Here is a 27,845-nt window from a genome sequence, read left to right as displayed (position 1 = left end):
GCAAGAAAAAAAATATCATTTTAAAAATAGAACCTAAACATTAAAAAAAAAAAGCAAAAGAGAAACCCACTCCGGGTTTCTCTTTTGCCTTTACATATAGAATAAAAAAACAAAGAATGCAATGTAAATCAAAGTTAAATTTTCATATAATATGAATCTTTATGAACACATCATATAAAACACAACAGACGATTAAAATTTCAAAATACATGTCACGATTAAATATTTTATTATAGTAATAAAAACATTCGAGGCGTGAAACATTTTTATCTTGAACATAACACGCTCGTTTTCTTACAGGAAAAACTTCGACTCTGAATCATGTCTGCAAAGTTAGTGAATGAATGATTTCATTCATTCATATTTCATGTACGTTTACACTAAAATACATAAGTATTTATTATTTCTATATATTATGCATCTATTTCAAATATCACTGAAATCAGTTAAGCTGGAGATACCTTTCTACCAAACATCCATCCATCTAAACTTTCGTAATACAATACTGGCTGTCGCCCGCGACTTTGTCAGAGCGGTATTAAAAAAAAAACTTAAATAGTAGCCTATATATTCTGGCAATATTCTAAATCAGCGATCCCAAACTATTTTGGACAAGTGACCCCTTTTCCAAAATGAACTGTTATCTCAGACCCCCACATGGCCAAATTATCTACTTTTAAGATCATTTTTTTTTATTCTGACTTAGGTCATTAGAAGAAGACAGAGTGAGAATTAGCAACGCTTTTAGTTTGATATCAACCCCAAGGGGTCGATATCGACCACTTTGGGAGTCCCTGTTCTACATATACTATATCAAATTTCAGCGAGATCCATGCGGCCGTTCTAGAGATACCTTCTAACAAACATCCATCCATCTAAACATTCGCATTTATATTAGTAAGAAGTAAGACATTATTGATATAAGATAGACGTTCTCATCTGTCACGTTCTTAGCACAGCAGTTAAATCGATTTATTGTAAAGTAGTTTGTATTGTTACGACGTCTTGAGTACAATGGATCCGACAATTTAAGTTTTATTGATAGAGAATTTACACCACGCCATCTATTATCTACATCTGCATACTTAATTTATTATACTTGTTTGTTATATTGAATTGGAAATTCCTTTATAGTGAATTTTAGATTTAGAGTTTTTAATATATATTTAAAGGTCATCTTTTTACGATATATGAGGTTATAAAGATTTCAAAAAATACGTCTATTTTCAACCACTTTACACCGCTTTTATCAACTTATCAAAGGTAAAAAATTCTGGTCAAAAATCATTGAATCGTTAATCTTTGAGATAATTGTCAAAGATTAACGTATTTCTTTTGGAGTCGAAATAAATATTTGATCCCTTAGATCGGAACATAAAAATTATTCAATCGCCTTTTTAACAATAAATTACATTTTAGATTGACATTTAAATTTTTATATCCTTTAAATTATATAGATTACTAAAAATATCACGATTCAAGATCGAGTTGAAACCGGTTAATCTTTGTTTTTTTTGTGTCCGATTAGAAAAATCATTTAATCTATGATTACCTTAATATTTCTAAGGTAATAATGTTTTCCAAAGATTATTTCCAGTGCATGTAACAAAGCGCCGAATTCCAATGGAATCCGGTACACGGCGTGATCAATATACGAGGTGCTGGGTTCGTTTCTATTTCTGGTACTCGAAGGTCGCATATAATAAACAATGCTGTTAACAGGTGCCCCAAAGATTAGATAGTGTAGATACGGTAATACGTTACGCTTGTTATATACATATAGAGTTGATATAATCTATGGTTTACTATGAAGTGTACTTTTTAAATAAAACCTCTTTTAACCATTGGTCTTTTTACTATGAACATTTTAAAATTATTAGAGTAATTACGAAGACTGAATATTATTTGAATAATTTTGGAACTATTAATAATATTTCTTAATATTGTTTTGTTAATATAAGGAAGTTATAAACAAAATTAAATAATTCACATTTATTAAATAAATAAAAGAATTTATTACAAAACAAATCCTATAATAGAAACTATGAGTGAAAAGATACATTATTAGAAATAAATAATTTTTTAAAACACAAAAGTTAAATGAAAAGGTAGTAGATTTTTAATCATAATAATTTTTTTAATCATTATTAAAAAAAATATTTATAAGAAGACAGAAATAAGAAATAAATGAGAGGTTATAAAATTGTAAGCATTAAATCGCAATCATAAGTTTTTTCAAAATATTTCTATTTGTCAAATTCTTTCTATCAAATACCAATATTTACCTACAGATATTATTTAATACCAGTCGTTAAATAAACTATTTCATAATTTAAATATAAGGCTAAATAAACAACTAAAATAATAAACTAACTAAACAAAATTAAATGTTTTATATTCTCCAAGTCATCATCATCAACAACCTGCCCTTATCCCTATGGAGGGTCGGCACAGTATGTACTACTCCTCCATACATCTCTATCAGCCGTCATATCTGAATTTATCCCCTTCTTACACATATCCTCTTTCACACAATCCATCCATACTTTCTTTGGTCTTCCTCTACCTCTATATAGTCTCCAAGTATTGTAATCTAATCTATATATATAAAAGAATGTCGTGTTAGTTACACTATTTATAACTCAAGAACGGTCGAACTGATTTAGCTGAAAATTGATGGGGAGGTAGCTTAGAACTAGGAGACGGACATAGGAACTTTTTTATTTTGTGTGCATTTTTTTTATTCCGCGCGGACGGAGTCGCGGGTAAAAGCTAGTTTATAATATTACTATGATTATGGATTTATTGTAATTTCTTTAATCATTCAAATTTATTGAAAATATTTTTAACTGTTTTAAAAGATAAAAATTGTAATACTTTTCAAGTAATCTATGCTTTGAGGCTTATTCGAACTGCGACATAGTAAAAATATCTAGACAAATGTTTTAAATATTGCCTGCATCAGAAGGGTTGCCTTGACTAAAATCGTTAAAAAATTATAAATTTAATTTAGTTATAAAGTCATTAACAGCGTAATGACTTCCGAATGATATAAAACGTGTGTCGAAAAAATAAAGGTTAAACCAAACTAGAGTGGACAAAGCGAATTAAAAATAATTCAGGTACTGTAGAAAACATATAACATGTGAAATATGTAATCATTTTTTTAATGAACAATGAAAAAAATTAATAAGAAAAAAAAATTAAAAATCTTGTGAAATTTTGGACACATTACTTTTTAAGTACAAAATACTACGATTTATTTTATTAATGAACAAAGCAAAGTCAAAAAGCTAAACCAGGTGAAATGAGTGGAACCTACTCCACTCACAAATGTGGCGACTTTCTAATCATAGAATGTGGGATAACTATAATTAAAGCTGTGATTAAAAAAGTTTTGTTTGTGTGTGTGCGCACGCACACTGTTATTCATTATAGTTATCGGTTAACAGCTAACGCTATAGTTTAATTCAATTGAAGTGAAAAATTATAACAAACCTATTTACGATTTAACCGTTACAAGATTAATTACAGATTTAATTAAAAGCAGATATATTTGTAACGTCAATTTAAACAGTAGAACTTGCCAAAATAAGTTCATAAGCAATAAAATTGTCAGCCAGCGAAATGTGTAAATATAATTTCTAATTTCGATAAATAAAAAGTAAAAAAAAATACTGCGATCTTTCAGATCCCATCCTGTACTTATCCGTTTTTCCGTTTGTTTTATTTATGTTCCTTAACAACTATACTATTATAACTATACTTAACTGGTTATGTATCTGCAAATCTTCTCACAGCTATTGTAAATTGATTTACATACACTAAAGTTCTAATGAACAGTTTGCGTCATTTGTTTTCAAAGTCAGTAAGAATTTACATTTTATTTTTTGTTCGTTCGTCCGAACGTTCACACTAGTGTGTGGCCAGCTTTACTGGAATTGTTTACTTTAACCTTAAAATCCAGACACTGTTAATATAGGTAGTCAAAGTCACAGACAATCTGATTTTATATTTGAGCGTCAAACTAATTTAAATATATTGTAAAATTCTTAGAAATAATACATTTTTAACTTCGATTTTAAATATGTTTTTTCAACGATAAATAAAATGTTTCGTATTTGTTTTTAAGGATAGTTTGCATCGATTTTGTTTAATGTCGAATTCTCAATTAGAAAATCAAAACTTTATTTATGTAAATAAAAAAAAAAAAACCGAATTTGACTTAACATTACGTAATTGTAAAACGAAATGTTCCTAACTATGATTACTACTTGACTACAGCCTAGTCACCCTAACTTGGGAGAACTCCGAGCCCATCGGTGGAGACGCTTGAGAGCTGACGAAGATGTTCTTAAAATTATAAATATTGTTCCTAAGACATTAATAACGTATTAAAAAGCAAATCATCTATTATGTTCTAGAAGATAAGAGTAGAAGTAAACATGTATCAAATAGAAGGAGAAGTTAAAGAATGTGAATAATGTATCTTTCCACTCACTTGTCGTGTAGCCGAAGTCATCTTCTTCTTCTGGATCCGCCTCCTTCTCTTCTCTGGTGCGCTTGATTGCGCCAGCAGATGCTCGATCAATCTAAAAGAAGAACGAAGAAAAATATAAATTATGACTTTGTTATTATTTGATTAGATTTCTCTTAATTTCTCCTTTTTATATTTACCTCAACTCCTTTCTCAGAATATGTTCTTCCACTCAACTCTCTTTCATCTTCTTCGTCACTGCTCTCAGAGTCGGAGTAGACCGGCTTAGAAGACTCCGTTTCAGATGATCCTTTCTCTTTAGGTTCCTTTTCTGCGTCTATTTCTCCTTCTTTCTCTGTACCTGCTTCTGATGTGACTGTTATCTGGTGAAGCGATAATTTTAACTGTTAAATAAACTCCTATAGTTAGAAAACCAGTTTTGCCAATTACTTGGGACTAGAATAAGGAGATGCAGATTCTTCTCTTATATTTGAAAAACTGTTCAGTTGAAGACCTTAATTTGACAGTAGATTATAAAGTAATTTCTGCATAATTAGCTCAGTTGTGGATACTACGCATGTCTTATATTTTCAAGTGAATCCCCAATACTAATGTTACAGTATTATCTATCACCTTTATATCATGTTTAGGAGCTTGATTGACAGTCGTGGGTGGAGGTGGTGCTGGTCCTTTCTTATATGAAAGAGTCCTCGAAGGAGCTGGCGATGTTACGTCAACATCAGATGAATCAGTATTCTAGAAAGAGGAATAAAAATTTTGAAATGAACATTTAAAAATCTTTCTATCTCCAAGTACTATCTAAGTTGCAGGAGGGTTGATTCTTGAAGGTTTTAAAAGAGCGATTATTTCTAATCCTTTCCTGGTCTTTTCTTCTCAATATATAAAGTTAGCTAAAATATTTGCAGCTACGTATACCCTGTCCATTAAACGACACAATCTTTAACTTTTTAACTTAGTACATTTTTATAGGCAGCGGACACTTTTCCTTTATTGTAATCAAGTGACAACTTGTTTGTTTGCCACCTTATACTCTAAGCTATTTGTGCTCCCAAACTACCAAGCTCTTAGTTTACTCCAAGACCAAAAACTAAAATAAAGGTTACTTACCCAGGCCATCAAGCTTTGGACAGTAAGTGTGACGGTGTTGCCCGCAGCCTTAATCAGCTGCACCGCTCTCTCGTGCTGTGCTGTCCTTACACATACACCGTCCACTTCCAAAATCCTATCACCGGTCTGAAAGCAGTAACATTTTACTTCCTCTAAACGCAAATTTCCACTTTTCTCTAACCTCGACATCTTCGTCTCTGACTTGCCAAGTCAACAATGTCTTTTTACCCTGTTTATAAACTAAAAGCACCTTTAATAACATAATAAAACTCACGTGTAATTCACCACAAAGTCCCGCCGGGCTGTCAGGCACCACATTCTTAATGAATATCCCAAATATCGCCTTTTCGGAGCCATTAGCTGTATTCTGATGAGATATTATGTCCACCTATTGAACAAAATTACAATTCAACTTAAAATCTTACTATTGATAAGTGATCTATCTTAGTGTATATTTAGTGCAAGAAATTTACAATAAGAGATTTGGCATTTAGTAACTACGGACGTCATTTAAAATCAGTCTTTTAGTAGATTAATTTGCCTCAATATTTAATTCCTTGTATAAATAAATAAAAACTTTCCCATATTCTGAGCTAAATAAATTACACGCTACTTCGATGTCTAAATTAATCCGAAAATTACATTATCCCACGAGATATGAAAATTTACTTTGCAACAAATTAACGCCGGCATAAATCCGGCTAAGTTTCTGAATGAATTATTCTTACGCTAACTTATCGACAAATACACGATGTTGAGCCGCATAGCATTATTTAACACCTATTTTATCATCATCATTGTCAGCCTTTATCAGCCCACTGCTGGGCATAGGCCTTTCCCAATGCCTTTTAACTCCTATTTGTTTGTAAGTAATTACTAAAAATTCTTGGCTAAGACTTTCTACAAAAAATATAAATGAGTTCCTTTATTTTTTACTTTTTTATAGCTTGCTTAGTTAAGAATACTGTCGTTGATTACCTGGATTATTTAAAAAATGCTTCAAAATAGATTTTAACATACAATTTTCTTTTAATCTAGTTAAAGGTTGCTACGACGTAACAATTAATGCAAATTCTTTTTTTTTAAACGCCTTAGGGTGCAAATTCATCAGTCAAAAATTCGGCCGTTATACAGCATGCGGCGAGTCCCCGTATATGGGTCAATAAAAATTATCGGTAAGGAGAGTAAGGACTCTCGCACCACGCTTGTGGCCGCTGACTAATGAAACAGTGCCCTTATAGTTTCAAATTCAAATTCAAAATTCTTTATTTCGGACAACAGAGATCGTTATATCACAAAAGTACTGCAAATTTAACTTGGTTGTACTTATATGTTCCGAAGTATACTTCTAATTAAAAAGTCTTACGAAAATTTCAAAGTATACTAGTGTAAGTACTTACTTTACCGCCTACGATGCTGACGCCGAGTGGTGCTCCGGGGTTTCGCTTGAGTGTTACAGAACGCGGCGGACCCCAACGCTGGGCACCCACCGTGTGCCGATCGGGGGACACAGTCACCGTCATGTTTGGACTCACGTGACTGCAGAATATCAAAGTGTATTAGAGGTGTTTCCCGTTGGCCCGAGCAGACTACCGAACAATAACCCCAATGGTATTTTTTCTCATTGGGCTGATTGACTCCATAGTATCAAAAATATCTCCCAAGGTTCAACATGAAACATCCTATATTAGTACTCTGGTATAGTTTAGCTACAAAAGAACTACGTTATATCTAGTACACCCTACTGTACGCCTACTGCAGAGTTTTGTCCTTCACAACACGTACATTTATCGAAAATTCAACACATGTTGAAATTATGAAAATACTATCTATCTATCTTATATAGTAAATGATCCTAGTGTAAATAATGATACCTATGCCATTGAATATAAATATAATAGAGACGAGGAAGACAGTGAATAGTAGAAAGGATTGGTACAAAAATTAACGTTAAAGTTGTTATTGAAATCTCGTGACAATCGTAAACAGATTAATAAAATAAAAGGATAAATACCCCAAGTCATAAGACACACAGAAAAGAGCATGGGAGATAAATATCACAAAGAGTTCTCCTTATACCTTATAGTAGGAGGAACTATTACTGGTAGGAGTCACATTACCTTGACTTCCCACGAGAGAAGTCACGTAATCCCGACAAACACCAGCGCATGTCCACAACTGGACAGTTATTGAAACGAATTGCAGTTATTGCTACCTACCCATATTCAAAATGAAACTCAATTTGAAAACACTAAAGTTATCCAATCTACTCGTCCGACCATTCTACCGTGAGGTACAATCATGAAAAAAATTGCGAACAAATTTAATTTAAATAATTTTAAGACTACATCTTAAATTGAACTTTACCAAAACCAAATTAACTATTTGTTAGAGTACTTTTTAATCTTAATAATCTTTACTGTAGTTTTTACTTTCTTTTTTACCAATTAAACTTTAAAGTTCACTCGTATTGTTTGTCTTCTTTATGTTTATGCTAAGCTTCCACAGATCGGTATCGGACGCATAGAACGCATCGCATCATACAGATTGCACTTCAATAATGCCAACACCGATATTCCGAGAGGCAACTTTTGCGATGCATACCGATGGCGTCATATGGGTTGCCGAGCAGTTGACGTGTCAACAGACGCACCCGCACGTTTACTCCGCGTCAGCTTCACGGTTCGTTACTTGCGGTTGTTGGTACTTGCATCGGCAATCCAAACGCTGCCAATACAGTGGATGCGTCCTGTACCGACCTGTGGACGCTTATCATTAGACATATACTATGTATATCTCCCAATGGATATCTAAAGTTGTTACAAACATTTTATTTATTTATTAAAAATCTATTACCTGAACAAAACATTAAAACGCAAGTTCATTGAATTATCTTAAGTCTAAATTAAGTAACGTATAAAATTCTATCTCCCTAAGTGAGTATTCATAAAATTTGTCATAAAAATGAAAAAAATAGCTATATCACTTACGTGCGCGATATTACAGGATGCCTACATTTCAATCACTTAACAGAGCTATACGGCTGGTCGAGCACGTCTCATACACACTGAAATACATACTACGTGTACAGTTAACGACGTAAATGTTAACAATAAACTATTTTCTTACAATAGAAAGATAATAAAAGTATTTGTAGTCTATTCTATCAAGTTAAAAGATAGCAAGTGATATACAAAGAAGTTTTTTTAAAATGGATATGGCATTATTACGATTTTGTGGTCGATTTTAAAGTATTATCTAAACAAAATTGATTTATTTAAATAGAGAGGACATTCCCAACATTTCTCTACACACATAATTTAAAATTTCAGTTGTATAAACATCAATAACAAACAAATGCCACTTGAAATGTGAAACTAGACTTGATACTTAGTAAATTATTCAAACTTTCGTGAGACATTATCATTAACTAAAATAGGAAACGGCTAACGAAGAGAGACCGATGGGCCGCGTCCGCAAAATAATAACAGTCCCACTCACCCTGAAGAAGGGCCTCCGATGGGCTCGAAACTAGTCGGTGCCGACACCGGATATATATACGTGAGTGTTTTTTTTCCTATTTCAGTTGTTACCTAGTGGTGACAACAACTTCGTTTACCGTTTACTTCAAAAATAGACAACTGTTATATTTAAATTGAATTTTGTTTACCTCTTTCGCAAATGTGATACTATGTGTTTTGTTTTCTTAAATGTTATTTAAATTGTATATAGCTTTAAAGAGATAACAATTGACTATAAATAGATTCTTTCTTTGGTATTTAAAAATAACCTTTAGTAAAAAGCGAAGCGATAGCGAAGCGATATCAACGCTATTTTATTATATTTCCAAACAAAATAAAGATTTTTGAGTAAACATATCTGGTTACCTCACTAACTTAATCCTAGTCTTACAAAATAGAATAAAATAAGTTTGAACTTATTTTATACAAAATAGAAACGACTAAACTCATGTTTATTAGTTCCGTAGAGACAGACTAGTTCTAGACCGGTCAAAGATCCTACTTAATAAACTTATTTCATAGATTTCGAATAATTTATGTCGTAATTTGTAACCTTCCTTTCAGAATATTGTTATCCAATAATTAAACATAGCTGCATTGTTACGTTTTTTTTTTTTTTTTTTTTTTTTTTTTTTTTTTTTTTTTTTTTTTTTTTTATGGGCGGCGCTATGCCGCCCTCTCGTTCCCCTAACATGGCGATCAGGGACTTTGGGGTACATATTTCTTTATTTCTTTATTAAAATTATTTAAAAACAAAATTTACAAAATTACTTAATTCTAATATCACAAATTCTTATGCTAGGTTAAAACAAAATAAATTCAAATAATAAATAAAATCAAAATTAAAATACAAAGTTAAAATACAAATTGAAAATCACAAAAACTACACCTTATTTCTACGTATTACTATTTTGGCCAAGGACCTACAGTACTCGACGAAGTGCCCACTTTTGCTCTTATTACTAATTAAATTCTTTAAGTTTTCTTTATTAATTTTTTCTTTTAATTGCATTTCTAAATCTATTCTGTATCTATCAAATACTGGGCACTCCGTGAGTATGTGCAGCACGGATTCACCCCGTGCTGGATCACAAATGCAGGAGGGGTCCTCCTTGCACTTAAACCTGTGCAGGTATTCGGAGAACCCCCCGTGCCCAGTCAAAACTTGAACCAGCACGGGGTCCAACTCTATCCTCCGAAGTGCAGGGTAGGCCGCCACGGCGTCGGGAAAGAAGAGCTTCGTGGTGGAAGCCGTGTCTCCATCCATATAGCGCCTGTTCCATTTGTCAAGCGTGTCCAGACGAATCTGTCGCTTGACATATGAAACAGGGCATCTTTCATAGTTAGCCTTGGTCTTCATTCCGACTGCTGCCGCTTTCGCCAGGAAATCCGCGCGTTCGTTTCCCTCCATCCCCGCGTGTGCCTTCACCCAAAATACTTTCAGAACTTTACCTTGCGCTTTCACTACTTCCAAATTCTCTCTTATTCCATCCACGAGGGGATGGAGTGAAACGCCGCTGCTTAGCGTCTCTAACGCGGATCTTGAGTCGGAATAAATACCAAAGCTACCTTTCTTACTTTTCACCACTTGCTGCACGGCCTCACTTAGGGCAAGCAGTTCCGCCTGGTATACGGTGCAGAAGCTTCCCAACTTTAATTTCCGGCAAGAGATCTCCGCGACGTTATCCCACACAGATACCGCCGCGCCGACTTTGCCGTCAATTTTGCTGCCGTCGGTGTAAATATTTACCTCGACGGCAGCTCGCTGGGCTGCTTCGTCACCGTCCGCCAGGCAGTTGAACTGTAGCCCTTCCAGCAGCGCGGGGTGCGCAGAGTTTTCGAACTTTACCGGCCTCTCGAGCACAAGGTCTCCCAATACTTGGTGGGTGTGACCCTTCTTTACCTCATAAAGGAGGGCCGCTTCTTGGACCCGAAGGTCCAGAGGAAGCAACCCAGCAAGTATTAGGGCCGAGTGCAGAGAGGCTGTTCTATAACTTTTCGCGATCTTCTGCGCAAACCCGCGCTGCACCTGTCCTAACAATTGTCGAATGCCCTTCCTTCCCACCGCCGGCGCCCACACGCTAGCCGCGTACAGGATGATGGGTTCCGCTACCGCAACGTATATGGTCCTGATCACCTCGGGGTTCAACCCCCACGTAATCTTCGCTGCAGTTGACAATTGGCGATAGAGTGTTTGCGCTTTTCTGGTAACATTTTCAATGTGCGTCTTAAAACTAAGTCTATCGTCAATTGTCAACCCCAGGATTTTGATCTGCCTGGCGAGCTCAATGGGTCTCCCGCCCATGCTCAGTCGTGGAGTGTCGTACTTCATCTTTTTGGTTATCACCATTGCCGTGGTCTTATGTGGCGCGAAGTTGAGTTTATTACGAACACCCCACTTCCGAACATGCTCGAGAGCACCATTGGCCACGCCCTGCAGATCATCGGCTCCCTCCCCCGAGAACATCAGGACCACATCGTCAGCAAAAGCCTGGCAGCGAACGCCCATCTCCTGAAGCTCCACCAGGAGCGGATTCAGCAGTAGATTCCAGAGCGTCGGTCCCCCAATGGATCCCTGCACACATCCTTTCGTGGGCTCCCGGGTCCACTCGGCTCCCGCATACCTAACGTGCACCTTCCGATCACTTAAATAGTGGTCTAGAAGGCGACGCAGGTTTACAGGACACCGAGTTTCGGCCAATCTACACCTTATTGCCGGCCACCATGCGTTATCGAAGGCTCCCTCTATGTCCAGTGATATCAGCACAACGAGTTTCCGTCTTGCGACTTCCGCCCGTATGTGCTGTACCATGTCATAGAGGGAGTCCTCGGTGCTTCGCTGCGGCATAAAGCCGTATTGGTGCCGGCTAATACCAGGTGCAGAATGCCATTGGACCCGCCTCACCAGCATTTTCTCCACGACCTTCCCCATGATGGGCAAGAGTCCGATCGGGCGAAAAGCTTTAGTCTGTGTGTAGTTCTCCTTATTGGGTTTCCTCAGCACTGCAACCACTGCCTCCTTCCATCTCCTGGGGAAGCACGCCAAGGCCAGGCAACGGTTTGCAATCGACAGGAATACCGCTGGATCCAGGGTGATGGCCGCAAGACAAATATCCGCGGTGAGGCCGTCGGGACCAGGCGCCTTCTTTGGGCTGAAGCTCGACACGGACCGCATGAGTTCGTGCATCCTGAATGGGGGGTCACATGTTTCATCATGTGACGCCGCGTTCACCGTGATTGCCACTCTTCTCATTTCAGCGTGGTCCGCATTGTCATCCCCGTGCCTGTCTTCGGGATAGAAAGCTTCAGCTAAGGCCCTGGCCGATTCCACCCCGCTAAGGACGTTTCCGTCCTTGACGAGGGGGACGTCCTCGTGCCTCACAGCGGTACGGCCTATCACCCTGTAAATTCCATCCCACATAGTTTCACGCTCCTGACGACCGCAGAAGTCCTTCCAGCTCTGGGTCTGAGCCTTCCTTACCTCGGTTTGGTAAATTTCCTTTGCGTGGATATACTGTTGCACGACCCAATCTCTACGAACCGGCGCCGCGCAGGAAATCCGTCTCTTCTTTCTCAAAACTTCCGTTTTGAGGCGAGAGAGCTTTTCTGACCACCAGGGCAATCCTGTCCTACCCCTCCTCGGTATCCCCGGCATGGTTTCATTACAGGCTTCCACCACGGTTTCCACATAACTATCAACTACCTTCTCTAGAATATCCCTTTCGGTGATTTTTTCCACTTCCTCAGATGTTAACTTTCTTTCTCTTAACTTTGAGGCGAGTTTCTCTCGAAATTCGCCCCAATTTGCCTTTCTAGTATTGTACTTCCGGGTGGAGCGACAAATGTCCGTGCCTGGGGATACGCGGAGTCTTACGTCGAACAGAATTGCCCTGTGATCAGAACTGGATATATTCTCTGCGAGACGCCAGTTCACCACCTTACCGAGCATTGTAGTCGAGCACGCAGTAATATCCACGCAACTGGAGAACCGGATTCCACCGCGGATGGTGTCGAAGGTAGGCTCAGACCCACAGTTAAGTACATGGAGACCCAACGCGTCGAGTTTGGCCGAAACTTCCTCCCCCCGTCTGTCCGTGGTTCGGCTTCCCCACCACGAGGACCACGCGTTCACGTCGCCGCCCAGTATCACGTCGGCAGTATCCAATTTCTCCACGACAGAGCCAATCGAGTCCAGGTAAGGTTCGATGGGCTTGTTCGGCTCCAGGTAGACGGACACCAAGCCTACCGTCCACGCCGCGGTCCTCACTTTTGCAACTGCAATGTTGCAAGTAGTGAGGTCCGGGCAGTGGGTGATATTCAAGGTGTCGTCGAATAGTACAATGGCTGCCTTAACCACGCCATCCACCTCTCGGTTTGCAGCGCATTGTACTACCCTTGTACCCGGATGCTGCCTCATCTTCCCAGTATTGCCAGTATACGGCTCCTGAACCAAGGCAAAGGAAAGTTTCCTTTCCTTTGCCTCTGTGATTAACTCTGCCGTGCAGACGCCGGATCTCTGCAAATTTGCCTGCACGACGTGATGACAGCGCTGCCCGGATTGAAGAGCGCCGGAGGCACCTGGGACCACCTTAGCAATACGCCACGGTGGACCGCGCGAGTGCCTCCCACCTTCTTCTCACCGGGCAGTCGTCGCTGAACGCATTGTGATCCCTCCTGTCGGATTTCGCCTTAAGGCAGTTCCGACAGGACGGTGCTTCACCAGCCTGCCAACTAGTGCACTCGGTTCTGAGATGCGGACCTCCACAGTGACTGCACACATCCGTCAGTTCGGTGCACAGCCTCTTTGGATGCCCGTACCCCAGACAACGAGAGCACTGGACTAGGGGGGATTGGTCGACCACCTGGACGCGCTGCAGATCGACATGCACGGCTCCTGCGTGCGTCAGGCGCTGCCACATCCTTGGCGATACTCTAATGACTACGTGGGATGTGAGCGGATTCCTGGCCCTTCTCCTGTACCTTACCTCCATCCTCCGGTCTTCCTCTGACAAGTCCTTTAAGAGGCCCTTGTTTTGACTGTTAATTGCCTTTATAATCTCTTCGTCATTGATGGAGGTAAGTACATTCAATAATCTTACTTGAGGGTCTTTGTTCTTAATGTCTACGACTTGCAAACCGCTGCCTACACTTCGGAGCCTATCCTTAACCTTTTCCAACTCACCTTCCGTGCTGCACCCCATAATAACTTTCCTATCCTTGGCCTTTCTAACACTGTCTACCCTGATCCCTTCGTCCTTAGCTCTAATGACATTTCTTATCTTTTCTAGGACCTGGTCCCCGGTGTCCGTGTCGACGCTAGAAGAGACCGCCACCGAGTGTGTGGCCCCGGCACCCAGGGACGGCCTCTGCGACGAGCCTGCAGTTACACTCGCGTAAGTACCCCGTATTACTCTGTCACCAGCTTGTCTGAGGGCTTCTCTGAGTTCCTCCATCTCTTTGCTATTTCTCTCTAATTGCTTACTATGTTGTTCTAATTTTTCCATAAAATCTTCCTGCTTTCTGCTATTGTGCCGATCCAGGGAGGCAGGAGGGGGTGTTTGCGAAATCAATGGGCCCAGGCCCCCTTTTTCCGCCGTCCCCCCCTGCGCCCCTCGGTCTGCATCCTTTCCTTCTTTCAAGTTCTTTATTTCAGCTTCGGCCTCTCTGACAAGCTGGTACAGTGCTTTAAGGGCGCTAGTTGCCCCCTCTTTGATTTCTGTTTTTAGATTACGGGAATTTGCAATATGCGCCTTTCCCGAATTGAAATGGGATTGCGCTTTCCGCAACCTATCACAGGTGTCTAACATCTCATCTTCATCTTTAGAGGGGCCACCAGCGCCCCCCGCCTGTTTCTGGTTCTCCTGTGAGGACACTATACGCTTACGCACAACCTTTACAACTTTCTTTGGAGACGCCTGGGAAGTGGGGTCCGCTCCGGATTCCCACTCCCCGACGCTCTTCCTGACGCTCAGGACCTGAGCCTCCTTGTCAATATTTGGTGACAATATTATTTCTATCGAGTCAGATTCTCGTTCTATTTCTACTTCTACCGGGCTCCGGTTCTGGGCGTCTCTCTTCTTCACCGGGGTCCTGATCCCGAACATGTTTGGGAACTCGTCAATTATATAAAATAATAAATTTTAAAACTTAAAATTAAATTGGTCAATAGAACCTTAGTCTAACTTACTACTAATATTCCGGGCAATAGACCCTGTCAATATCCTTATAAATAATATTGCGGGCAATAACCCAAGCAATATACTTATACTTAACTTATTTCTAATTTAAAAACTTTGGCAATAGGCGCCTGTCAATTTAAATTATAATTAAAACTTAATCGGGTATTAGTGGGCAACAGCCCCTTCAATGTACTACTTGTTTTTAGAGGTAATAACCCCGTCAACTATTAATAATATTACTACTAAAACTTACAATTAATACTGCCAGCAATAGCTCGGTCAATATAATAATATCGACTTGTCCAGTTATGTTTATTTCTGCTATTAGCTTCAAGAGTCGGCCCACACAATAAAATATTAATTAAAATTTTTGACTTTAAAATACAGTGTAAAATCTTAATTATAAAATAGTAAAAATAGTAAAAATAAAAGTTAAAATGTAAAAAGTAAAAAGTAAAAGTAAAAGTAAAATTAATAAATTTTTAAAAGTAACTATACAATTTAAAACGCTTTCGCGAAAAATTTAAAAATTTAAACGTTTAAAAGTTCCTTAAAAGTTTAAATTTAAAATTTAAAATTTAAAATTTAAAAAGCTAGTAAAAATTTTAAATCTAAAAACACCCAAATTCCAAAAATTTACAACTTATAATACAATTAAAACTTATTATATAGGCTCAAAACTCTTAAAACTATATCACAGTTTATCTTAATTTTAAAACACAATATATACCAATAATAATAATAATAATAATAATAATAATAATAATAAACATAAAACACTAAAACGATAAAAAACAATACGTCAACACAATGTCTATGACGTCAAGTCGATAAACTATTAACTAAGTGTTTATTTTCCCACGAGCAGGTGCGCCGGTTCTCACGCTAATTACCCCGTGGGAAAAAATGTCTCGGCGCCGGCGCGTGAAAGAATGTTAGCGCCGGCCGGCACGCGCAGGAATGTTGGCGCCGCCGTGGGAGTGATGACGCCGGCGTGCGAGCGGTGCAGGTGTGCGATGACGTAACTTGTTTACGTTTTAACTTTGTCGTTTTACGTAATTCGGTTTCCAAATTAACCTATTTAAAACGTCACTTTTCCACTTTGTTTTTTCACTTGTATTATTTCTGTCACTCTAATTTTAGGTTTTCTTCACTAAAAACTGCACTTAAACTATCCTTAGTGTTCCTAATACTCACTTAAAGTTTTTCTAAATTTAGTCCTTTTTTAAAAACGTAATAGCACCGTGATTTTTGAGCCGAAAAATTGCAGGTATACTAATACAGTTCCATTATCTAATGAAAAGTTGCATCGGAAAATATGATAGACATGAACTCTGGCTGCTCTTTATTCAATTGTTATAACCGAAAACTACTCGGTTTGAAGATTAAAAAGCTACAAATTATTGGAACAAATAGAGATAACTTAAGTCCCAATAAAGTCACAAAATAAGTTTTAGGTGAATAAAAGAATAGAAGTATAAGATGGTCGAATCGTTTTAAATTAAAAAAACAATCATATATCTGACTCTTTATTAATCAATTATGACAGGTCGAAATAACAGCCTAAAAATAACTTCCTTATTAAAAAGTGTGAAAGAAAAGAGTTATATAATGGGAATGTTATTACAATTGATTCCCAGGTTTTGAATTTAAGGATTAATTTGTACAATCTGTGCAACAGACTGGTGCAAATTTTCCATCCGACGGAGCGCACTAACTGATCGACTCAGTGAAGCGTTTTATACATTCTCTAACGATAATTCAATCCCTATAACTCTGTTATCTATTTACCCAGTAATATTTGCATCAATCTTGTGCAATTATTCGGAGATAAACTAACTGTAGAATCCAACTTCAGTTACATAATAGAGGTTGGCCGCGACTTTGAAGCACGGAATCAAAAAAAGTATCCTATAACATTCCCGCATATATTACTATGAGCGTCAGTGGCTCAGGGGTTAAAGCACTTGACTTGCAATCTGCAGGTCCTGGGTTCGAATCCCGCCATGTACCAATGTGTTTTTCGATTTTCGATTTACATATGTACATTTATCCGACGTTCTTACGGTGAAGGAAAACATCGTGATGCAACCTGCACATATCTGAGAAGAAATTCAATGAGATGTGTGAAGTCAACCAACCCGCACTTGGCCAGCGTGGTTGATTATGGCCTAGTCACCCCTAACTTGGGGTAGGCTCCGAGCCCCTCGGTGGGGACGTATAGTGAGCTGATGATGATGATATATTACTTCCCATCCTGGCACCAAAATGGGCCCAGCCGTTTCGGAGATTACCAGGAACAAACGCGGACTTTTTTTTAGGTAAAGGTGGCAAACCAACAGCGGATCATCTAATGTTAATTATGACCAGGGCAACCACAGATGCGTTGCCGTTCTTTAGCTTGCAGGCAAAATTTTTTAAAAATTGTTTTTTTCGTTGTAAGTAATTCAAATAGAAACTCCAACTCCTTTGTCAAAGATAATGCAGAGGATAACTAATAGTACCAAACAATACAAGTATCACGCCAGTGGAGCTCGACGGTTAGAATTGAATTTGTATAATAAACTTCCATCAACAATACTAACACGTGTATTGTTTTTCATAGTGCTATACTAAATAATCAGGGGACGCGGCAGTGCTCCCGCCGAGGCGAGTACGGCTGTATACAATTACAGTACGAATATTGATTTAATTTGTAATATGTACATAGGAGAGAATATACATATCGATATACATATCGACGCTGAAAAGCATAAACGCTGTAACCCTTGAAATCGCGAATATGTTTTTCACACGTTAATAATTTCAACCATTATCAAACGATAATGATTTTATTATAGGTTAGCACAAACTACACAACATTGCTAAATACCGCATGCTTGTAGGCGTATCAGCTCACGAGTTATGATTTTATGGCTCTCCTGTAAAGTTCATACTTTCGGGGTTACAGCGTTTACGCTTTTCAGCGTCGATATATTCATACATCTCTATTGGCCGTCATTTCAATTCAATTATGTTATAAGGTACAATTACAAATATTTTATCAGACGTTAATCACTGACTTATTTTTTTAAATGTAATTCCAAATTGACAATTTAACAGTAGTCTCTTGCACTTTGCTTGAAAAAACCTGAGATAAAAATAGGCTAAGGTTGATTATTACAGCATTACGACAAAATTTAAAAATGTTAACTGTACTCACATTTTGTATCTGGTACAGGCAAAAATAAAATTATATAACGTAGATGTATTTAGTACATCCCTAGTATACGTAGTTTGTCGTGAAACCTTACAAAGACCGTAATCTTTTCATTGTCAGAACTTGATCGTAAAATTGTTTTCAAGGACATCAATTACTAAGACCAATAGAAAAATAAAAGATTTGTAGATGAAATTCAGTTTTACAATTTACTAAAAAATATTCTGAAAATAAATTATCGACACATTAAAATAATTATCGACTTACCGATTGTAGATTTAATAGACAACACTACATGTCTTCAAATGAAAGGTTCCGAAAAATGTTTTTGTGCACCAAAAAAAAATTGTGATTTTTTTTGCAACGTTAAAAAATAAATGATAAACGTGAACCAAGTACGGCTTGTCAATCGGTAATGGAACATTCAGGTCGCCTAACCATAACTCAATTACCGGCATTAGTAATTTTCTTATAGTGATGTGACAACATTGGTTATATGTTTATCGATATCGATATTTTTAATGATAACAAGCATACTAGTATGGGAATACATTTTTAAGTTAGTTTAACCATAGATGTGAGACTGTAACTTTTTGATTAAGTTTGACTTTAAAGAAGTTTTCCAAAATTTATAACAATTTAAACTGTGTTGTCAATTATTATTCTTGTCAGTTTTAGTTGTCAGAAAATGCAATATTACATAATTTTGTCTCTACATAAAAGGTTATAAACGCGAATGTTTAGATGGATGGATGGATGGATGTTTGTTTGAAGATATCTCCGAAACGGCTCAACGGATCTTAATGAAATTTGGCACAGATGTAGAACATAGTCTGGAAGAACACATAGACTACTAATCACTTTTTTTAATTCTTCGCGGACGGAGTCGCAGGAGACATCTAGTACTTTATAAAGGTTATACATAAAAGGTTACATATTAAAAAAATATATACTATTTGTCTAATCACTATCTTTAGCCGCGGCAGATTGACTATATCTTTATCGATACTATCCTAGGAATAATTACATCACTAGTTCAACCTGCTTAATCCTGCACGAGTTTGAATGTGAACTTATGAATTGTAATGTTATTCATATGCAGTTACCAGACAGTCGGATTATCCATAGCGGTTTTTGAAATTACTTATTAACATGGCTTGCTCGGACAAGTTTTATGTATTAAAATTGTCTTGATACCAAAATGTATATGCGATTTTAAACAATTTTTGCCTGCGGTATTTTTTATTCGACTAATCGTTGGTTTCTGAGACCAAAATATTTGTAAAAAATTTATTGTAATCCCTCGTTTTATTTCAGACAGAAAGATAGACAGAGATAACAATATATTTAATACATGATTTTAGGTCTCAGAAATTTACGATAACTCAGTTGAAATGCGACCGCCGATAGCCTAAGCCAGTGTTTTCCAAAGTGGGCGATAACGCCCCCTTGGAGGCGTTTGAAACCTAGGAGGGGGCGATAAGAGGCCCAAAAAATGGGGGGCATCGAAATTAATTAAAGTAATGAAATTGTGGTTTTTAAGTTTTAGGGCTGAATAAAAATTAGGGGCGCTCTGAAATATAATTGATTTTCAAAGGGGGCGGTGAAAGAAATAAGTTTGACAATCACTGGCCTAAACGATTGAACAGATGATGACCAGTGCGGTGACATTTGATTCATATAATTTCCCGGAATGTCATATGGATAATAGTCAGTTGGGACCTTACCATAAAATAACTTAGTGTTTCAAACACAACAGTGGTAGACGCTAGAAACCAGCAGCGGTTATAGGGTTAAAACACGTGTTTAACAGTTTATAACAGTATTTTTTGGTATAATATTGGTCTGGTTCAAATTTATCCGACCTAAGGAAGCAATAGCAATCGAAAACCATGTTTTTAAAAAATGCGATCGTATAATTTTTTTAGTATCGTTTGATAAAAATACTTAAAAATAATTTTCGGATCAATCTAAATGATCGAATATTGATATCGAACGTTAGTCAATCATAGACTTTCAATGATGTTTATGTTGTTACCTGTATTATTAATAATTTTTTGACTAAAATGTCCCATCTCTAGATTATTCAATGCTTAAAAAGAAAACAAATGAACCCATAAAATAACTTTTCATTTTAAATTACAATAATCCAATCCAATCATGTATATTTCAAATGTATTTCGCAGCTGCGAATCGGTCAAGAGTCAATTTATATAAGGACTATTATATATTATACTAGCGACCCGCCCCGGCTTCGCACGGGTGCAATGCAAAATATACCTACTACAGAATAAATGCACAATTTATTTAAGGTACTTAAATGGATAAGGATTAATGCTGTATTGTTTAAAATCACTTCGTAAAAGAATAAAAATGGTTATGCTGGGTTATCCCTAAGAGATAGACATATACCATCGCGGACTTTTTTGTTGAACTTTTTAAGGTGAACAATACTGTAGTACATTATTTTGGTCTATCTCGTAGGGTTCAGCCAGCGTTTGCAATATAAGCGCAAAAAAACGTGCTTATTTACGACATCACATTAGAAAACTTTAAATTTATCAGTGTTTCTCTACTATATTATGCATTTATTATACATACAAACCTTCCTTAAGAATCACTCTATCTATTAAAAAAAACCGCGTCAAAATCCGTTGCGTAGTTTTAAAGATCTAAGCATACATACGGACATACAGCGAAAGCGACTTTGTTTTATACTATGTATTGATATTGATTCATGAATGTATATATTTAAATTTTTAGAATATTTGAATATTTTTTTTAAATCAATAGTCCAATCTCTTACATTATAGCAAAGGAAAAATGAATTATTCATAGGATATTTGACAATACTTTGTATACTAAAAGAACAATTTGGATATCGGTTTGTTTAAGAATAAAGTAAATGAAGTAACGACTTTATTTATAGCTTTTATTTTTAACTAGCTTTTACCCGCGACTCCGTCCGCGCGGAATAAAAAATAGAAAACGGAGTAAAAATTATCCTATGTCCTTTTCCTGGTTCTAAGCTACCTGCCCACCAATTTTCAGTCAAATCGATTCAGCCGTTCTTGAGTTATAAATGGTGTAACTAACACAACTTTCTTTTATATATATAGATATATAGATATATAGATAATAGCCTTAAAGTATTTTTTAATGTTGCTTGCTATGACAGGGGCACTGCCAATCCCTTAAAATAGTCAAAAACGGAAGAAGATTTAATCGTAAAGATGATGGAAGAAAAAATATAATGCTATGATTTTCGTTAAACGTTTTTGTAAATTTATGTTACCTAACTGTGACGTATATAAATAAACGAATAAAATAATCAAACTAATTAGTAAATTAATTTACATACAATAAGTACTTGAGGGACATAGATAATTTTATAGTCAATTACATTATCAAAGTCCCATGTGAGCTAACCACTTACAGAAATTAATGTTGAACGATACACAACTGTGGTACGTTTAAATCGACTATGTCATGCTAGGCCATGATAAAATGGAATGTATAGTTACATGAGTTACCGTAGGTTTCTGAGAAAAAATCTCTGTATAAAACATATCGTCATCACTATCATTATCTTTGACAAAACTGACATAATAATGATTTTGACGGAGATTTTGTTCTCAAAAACCCACGGTCAGTAGGGTAATGTTTTTCACACGAATGTATGAAAAATTGCACTCTCACGATTGTCGAAAATCCTTTCATTTGTGTGGAAAAACCACAGAAACGATGATCATTTTGTGCCAATGATCATCGTTTCAACAGCGAACACCGAACAAAAACAGGCAAACACCAATCCACATATTTATGTTTGGTGTTTGCTGTTCGCAGTTGTTTGCCAAGCGTGCCTAGCGGGCTTAAAGTGTTGATGTTTTTTACAGTTTTAATTCTGTCAATCCTTTTATGTTAAAAAGGATCATAATGTAACTAATATATAAATATATTCGCGAAAAACATTTGAAACTGAAAGAAATTATTTAACGGCTTGACAATATTTATAGACGGAACCTATGACTAAGTTTTTGTCTTGTAAATATCAGGCTTTTACTATAAAACAATAAGCAGCTAAAAAGATCGTAATCGGATAGAATACAATGTCTACTTAAATTTAATTATAACCCGACCATTTTCAATGTCCTTGGTCAAAGTAGCACGAACCCTACAATGAACTTCGTCTTGAACTTGGTCAATTCAATAAAAATAATTATGACGTGTTTTAGATAACGTTGCACGGAACACGACAATCAATTCCGCACCTTAATGCAAGGTTATAAAGTTTATATTTTAACGTATTTAAATATTTCATAACTGTGACAGGTTAATGTGGAAAACAATCTTTTGGTTATATAGTTTTAAGGTTGGTTTTCCACTGTATGCTATTTGAAGACGAAAATGCGTGGCCTGACCTCATTGCATTGGCTTCATCGCATTACAGATCACGTGTTTTGGGAAATCTCTTATTAAAATATTTGTTGGTGTAAACAAAAGTTTTAACAGGTCTTTGGACTAGTGTTTAGTTGGACTAGTAGCTGGAGAAAATTGTAGTGAGAACTAGTTGTCATTAAAAATTTTGCGGGATATTAGACAACTTACCTAGATATAAGTTTGCAATGCTTTATAACATACTAGCTTTTACCCGCGACTCCGTCCGCGCGGAATAAGATATAGAAAACGGGGTAAAAATTATCCTATGTCCTTTTCCTGGTTCTAAGCTACCTGCCCACCAATTTTCAGTCAAATCGATTCAGCCGTTCTTGAGTTATAAATAGTGTAACTAACACGACTTTCTTTTATATATATAGATAACCTAAGGTATTTTATATAGAATCAGTGGTCACCTTTTGATTTTAGTTTAGTAAAGTTTACTCAGATATTTTGGAATTAACTAATTAACGTTTCAAAATATTTGACGTAACCTTATCAAGATTTAAAACATTGTAATAGGCTCCTTAGAAGGAGGAACAAAATGCACTTTTACGCTGCAATTCTAATTGCTTTCTTACAAAATATTGGTTAAGATTTTGAATAAACTATGATTGAATAATAATTCAAGGTTCAATAAATGTTGGTTACAAACTTAAGTAAAAAAAAAAATACTTTTGTAATTTTTAAAGATTCCAAATAGTATTAAATGTTAAATAGTTTTGCTATATCACTTAAAAAGCAATGTTGAACTGACAAGATTAGAAATCTAGTTAACAGTAATCCTTTACTTACCTCATTGCAAACGTAATGAGTGGAAATGCTTCTGTTTGTGAGCATTGCTTACGTAACAAACATAATATACACACGTAATATATATACACTATAAGTTAATTAGATGAAAACATAGACGGTCAATTCTCTAATGAGTTTTTAAACTTTAACTGTTAAGGTTTCACTAACATTTATGTAGGTCTGTGGTTTTTGAATGAAAAATAATGTAAGATGAATAATATCGAGATGCATGAACGACTGATTTGATAGAAGCTGATGGATGTATAAGAGAAAAAGGGAGGGATGAGTTGAGTAGAAAGACGGCAAGACAAGACGTGTACAAGTAATATTTAAATAGTGAATAAAGTGATTTGCGAAAAATCTTTTATTCTGCCCACCACCACATCACATTTATCTAGATAATAGGATTTTTTAAATTACGATCAGTGTCACCAAATATCTATCTTCTACCTAAAAATCTTGGTTACATTGATCTAGTAGCAATTGATATGAATGAAAAATCAGCCTAATAGGAAGAAAATTTTCCATTGGGCCCATTAATCAGTGGGCCTAGTCAGAAATACCCAAAAAAAAACTATCATCCCGACAGACTGAACCTCTAAAAGTCTGAGAAGAGTACTCGAGAATCAAATGACACCTCAATATTTATCAAACTTATTGAGCAAGACAACTATTTTTTTTTCTCGTGGACGTCATTCCAAAAAACGAACCTATTTTTATAAATCAAGAATAAGGTTCACATATTTTATAATTGACTAGCTGTCACTCACGACTTCATCTGCGAGGAAAAAAGAGTAATCTATGTGTTATGCCAGACTATGTTAGACATCTATGCCAAATGTCAGCAAGATCCGTTGAGCCGTTCTGGAGGAACCTACTTAAAACATCCATTCATCCATCTAAACATTCGCATTTATAATATTAGTAAGATTGAATTGAGAGATGAAAGATCTTACCTTAATCTTCTCGGAGATGTTAAAATTGTTAAAGGTCCAGCCGATTTCCTTCTATCCTTCACAATTGGAACAGCTAACAAACATTCTTCTTCCGATTCAGAACCACTTTCCCAACTTATACTAGCAGGAGCTGACATTCTTCTATCGGGTATTCTTTTCGGTGGTTCTAACATTTCTCTAATAACTTCACAAAATTTACAAGCAGTCGCTTCAGCAATATATGCCTCTGTGATAGCATACGCATAATTCTCTAAGAAACACTTATGACAATCTGGTACATAATTATTCTCCAAATCAGTTGATTCTTCACTAGGTTCTTGTTTCTTTAACATCATCTTCTTTTCTATTGCTATAGTCTTCTTTGGCGTCCGCTTCCTTTCTTCTTTATGTCTCTTTTCTTCTTCTAATTTTTTCATTCGTATTTCTTTTAAGCACTCATCTTGGTCGTTGTAATATTCGATGCATCGGCGTTCATTTTTGGACGGCTTGGTAGGACTTTTTTTTCTTATTTTTTTCGTGCTAATATTAACATTGAGGGGTTCGATTCGAAGCGATTTCATTTGCTTTATAATGTGTTCTTGCACATAAGGTCTGGTGTACGAGGAATCGTCGTCAACATCGACAATATTCTGATCCGTATTTGTTTTGGCACATGCGTCGTTGTCTTTGTTTCTATGAACTTCGTTTTGTTTACTAAAGTCTTTGATCTCGCGATCTCCGTTAATTTTATAGCCGTTTTTTTCAGCGCACTTCACAGACGACGAGTCATCGTCAAGACATGTTTCGTAACCGTCTATTTCATGATCGATGTATAGCAGTGTATTGTTTTCTTCTTGGACGGATATTCTTGTTGTTGCATCGTAAAAACTACTCGCTTCGTCCGTTGGTGAATTCAAACATTCTTTCCAACTCTCGTCGCTTTTAACCTTTTCTAGAACTTCTTCCTTATTCTCTCCGCAATCCTTCCAATACTTTTCGAAACTGATTCTCTCTAAACCTGTAGGTGTTACTGCGAAAACCATTTCATCGGATGTAGACAAATCTTTGCTATTTTGTTTTGACAGGCTTCTACTACCATTTGCTTCTTTCCTGTCTGCAGATTTACTTCTAATATTCAACTCTCTCGGGGAAACTAAAACGTCGTCTTCTGTAATAGTCATATCATCATCTGGTTCGTCCAAAGACTCTTCTGATTTTGAAGACTTTAGTTCCGTTATACCATTCACCTTTTCTTTATCTAGCTGATCTTTACTTATACTTTCTTTTTTATCTCTTTTGCATTCGTCAAAACTAAGATCGCATAGTGCTGATAATTCGTCATCTTTGATTGATGCTTCTTCTGGTTCTAAGCAAATTTGTACAACTTCTAGACCTTCTCCGTACTCTTGTAGGCATTCGTGAAATGAGTCCATGCCAGTGTGGTCATCAGACGCGATAGAGTTCACACATTCCTGTAAATTTATATAAATCAATTACTTATCAAGAAATTTCATTAGAACTTTTGGTATAATTACTTTTTTATAATGATTGGTTCTTTTAAAATTTGTTTAAAGACTACTTTTTTTTTAATCTGTTTTTTTTGGGAAAAGACTACTTAAAGAAGAATTTGTCTCAGAAATGGATCAAATTATCATCCTCAGTTATGTACAGTTCACAGAAGAGAGGAAATAATAATAAAAATTAAAAGAAAAAACAACTTTTTTTGTACACAACATTTATTGCAATATACATATTAAAAGCTCGTGAGACAACATTTATATTTATTTCTACAAACAGTGAGATAAAGATAACAATAGTTGTGGCATTTTGTAGAAAAATCTCTGTGACAACAAAAAATTAAAGTTAGTATTTTTTTTTTCGTTTTACAGTTAACAAAATATTATACATCTACAATATCTACATAATTTTAACAAATACATTTTTAAAACATCTAAAATGATTTACTTCAAAACTGTTCAAAAAATTTGCTTATTTTTCTAGAAATACAGTTTTACCAAACATTACATAAGTTTCGGAAATCAACATAAGTTTTTGAGCTTTGATTGAGCGTAGATTAAAAAAAAAACACTTTTTAGTAAGTAAAAGAACTCCAGTAATAGTTTTAGACGGGAATAAAATATGGGCTTGGATAAATTTGTATTAATTTTTTTTTTCAATTATTTTCCTAAAACCTATACATATATAAGACAATCACTATAATATATTCCAATATTTTAACATTCTTTCGAATTCCTTAATCTATGATATGTTAAGATTTTCCTGTATTAAAATTATGGAATGACATTAAAACATTAAAAAAAATAACAAAAAATAAATACAATTCCAAAAAGTGCAAATAAATTTTTTCCTAAGTCACAAATGGACGGTGGGTTAAGCTTAAAATTATTTAAAAATAATATAAAGAAATTTACCTAACATTAATTTTTTTTTTAATTTCCCTAAAAATTAGATGAACAATATTTATCACATTGAAAGAAATTGACCATGTACATTGACTTTACAATTTCGTATATATAAAAATGTCCATATATTTTTTAATCTCTGCGACTAGTTGACGTTTTTCTGCTTCTGTCGCACTTTATACTTAAGCAATTTGTTTGTCAATAAAACCCCAAGCGTATTATACTTCTAACTTTTTTTTTTTCAATCTTAATTTGGAACCACGAAATGTAACACACACTTACATTGATAATTTATAACAAAAAGGATTAAAAACACATTTTTTTTAATATAATGTTTTTTTCATTAAAAAACATCAACTATTTATTATCAATGTACATCAAGAATTTCGTAAACTAAATTTGCTTACTTTAAATGATTAATTCATTGCCTATTATTCGATAATTTGACTCAACTATTTAACTACGAGTATGTTATCACTCACAATTAGAAACATTAAGGAATATATTTTCTACAACATTTAAAATTGCACATCAATTATTAAGCTAATATATTACTAATATTTCCTTTTTTAAAGATTTAATTGTAAGGAAAAATCTTGTCAAACAAATAGACTGTTTGCGGTTAGTCAGCCCAATGGGATTATTTTTCCTATTAGACCGACTGAATCAGATCTATGAAGAGTCCCAGGAAGCAACCGTTAAATGGAATATTGTTATTTAAAACTTAATATATAAGCTATATTTATTACTC

At 35.7% G+C, this 27,845-nt stretch overlaps 1 protein-coding gene across 1 annotated transcript in view; it reads right to left on the bottom strand.

Moving 5' to 3' along the window:
* The window catches only part of LOC106713382, a 117,924-nt gene that overhangs the window by 49,336 nt on the left and 40,743 nt on the right, over window positions 1-27,845 (bottom strand). Inside the window, exons 18-24 of the mRNA XM_045684289.1 lie at window positions 24,693-26,143; window positions 7,006-7,144; window positions 5,880-5,993; window positions 5,606-5,731; window positions 5,111-5,233; window positions 4,678-4,860; window positions 4,502-4,592 (exon numbers count right to left, since the gene is read on the bottom strand). Coding sequence (XP_045540245.1) covers window positions 4,502-4,592; window positions 4,678-4,860; window positions 5,111-5,233; window positions 5,606-5,731; window positions 5,880-5,993; window positions 7,006-7,144; window positions 24,693-26,143 — 2,227 coding nt within the window. The remainder of the gene's footprint in view (window positions 1-4,501; window positions 4,593-4,677; window positions 4,861-5,110; window positions 5,234-5,605; window positions 5,732-5,879; window positions 5,994-7,005; window positions 7,145-24,692; window positions 26,144-27,845) is intronic.

This window comes from Papilio machaon, chromosome 25, assembly GCF_912999745.1.
Source record: "Papilio machaon chromosome 25, ilPapMach1.1, whole genome shotgun sequence".
Lineage (NCBI taxonomy): Eukaryota > Metazoa > Arthropoda > Insecta > Lepidoptera > Papilionidae > Papilio > Papilio machaon.
This window is presented reverse-complemented; position numbering and strand designations above follow the sequence as displayed.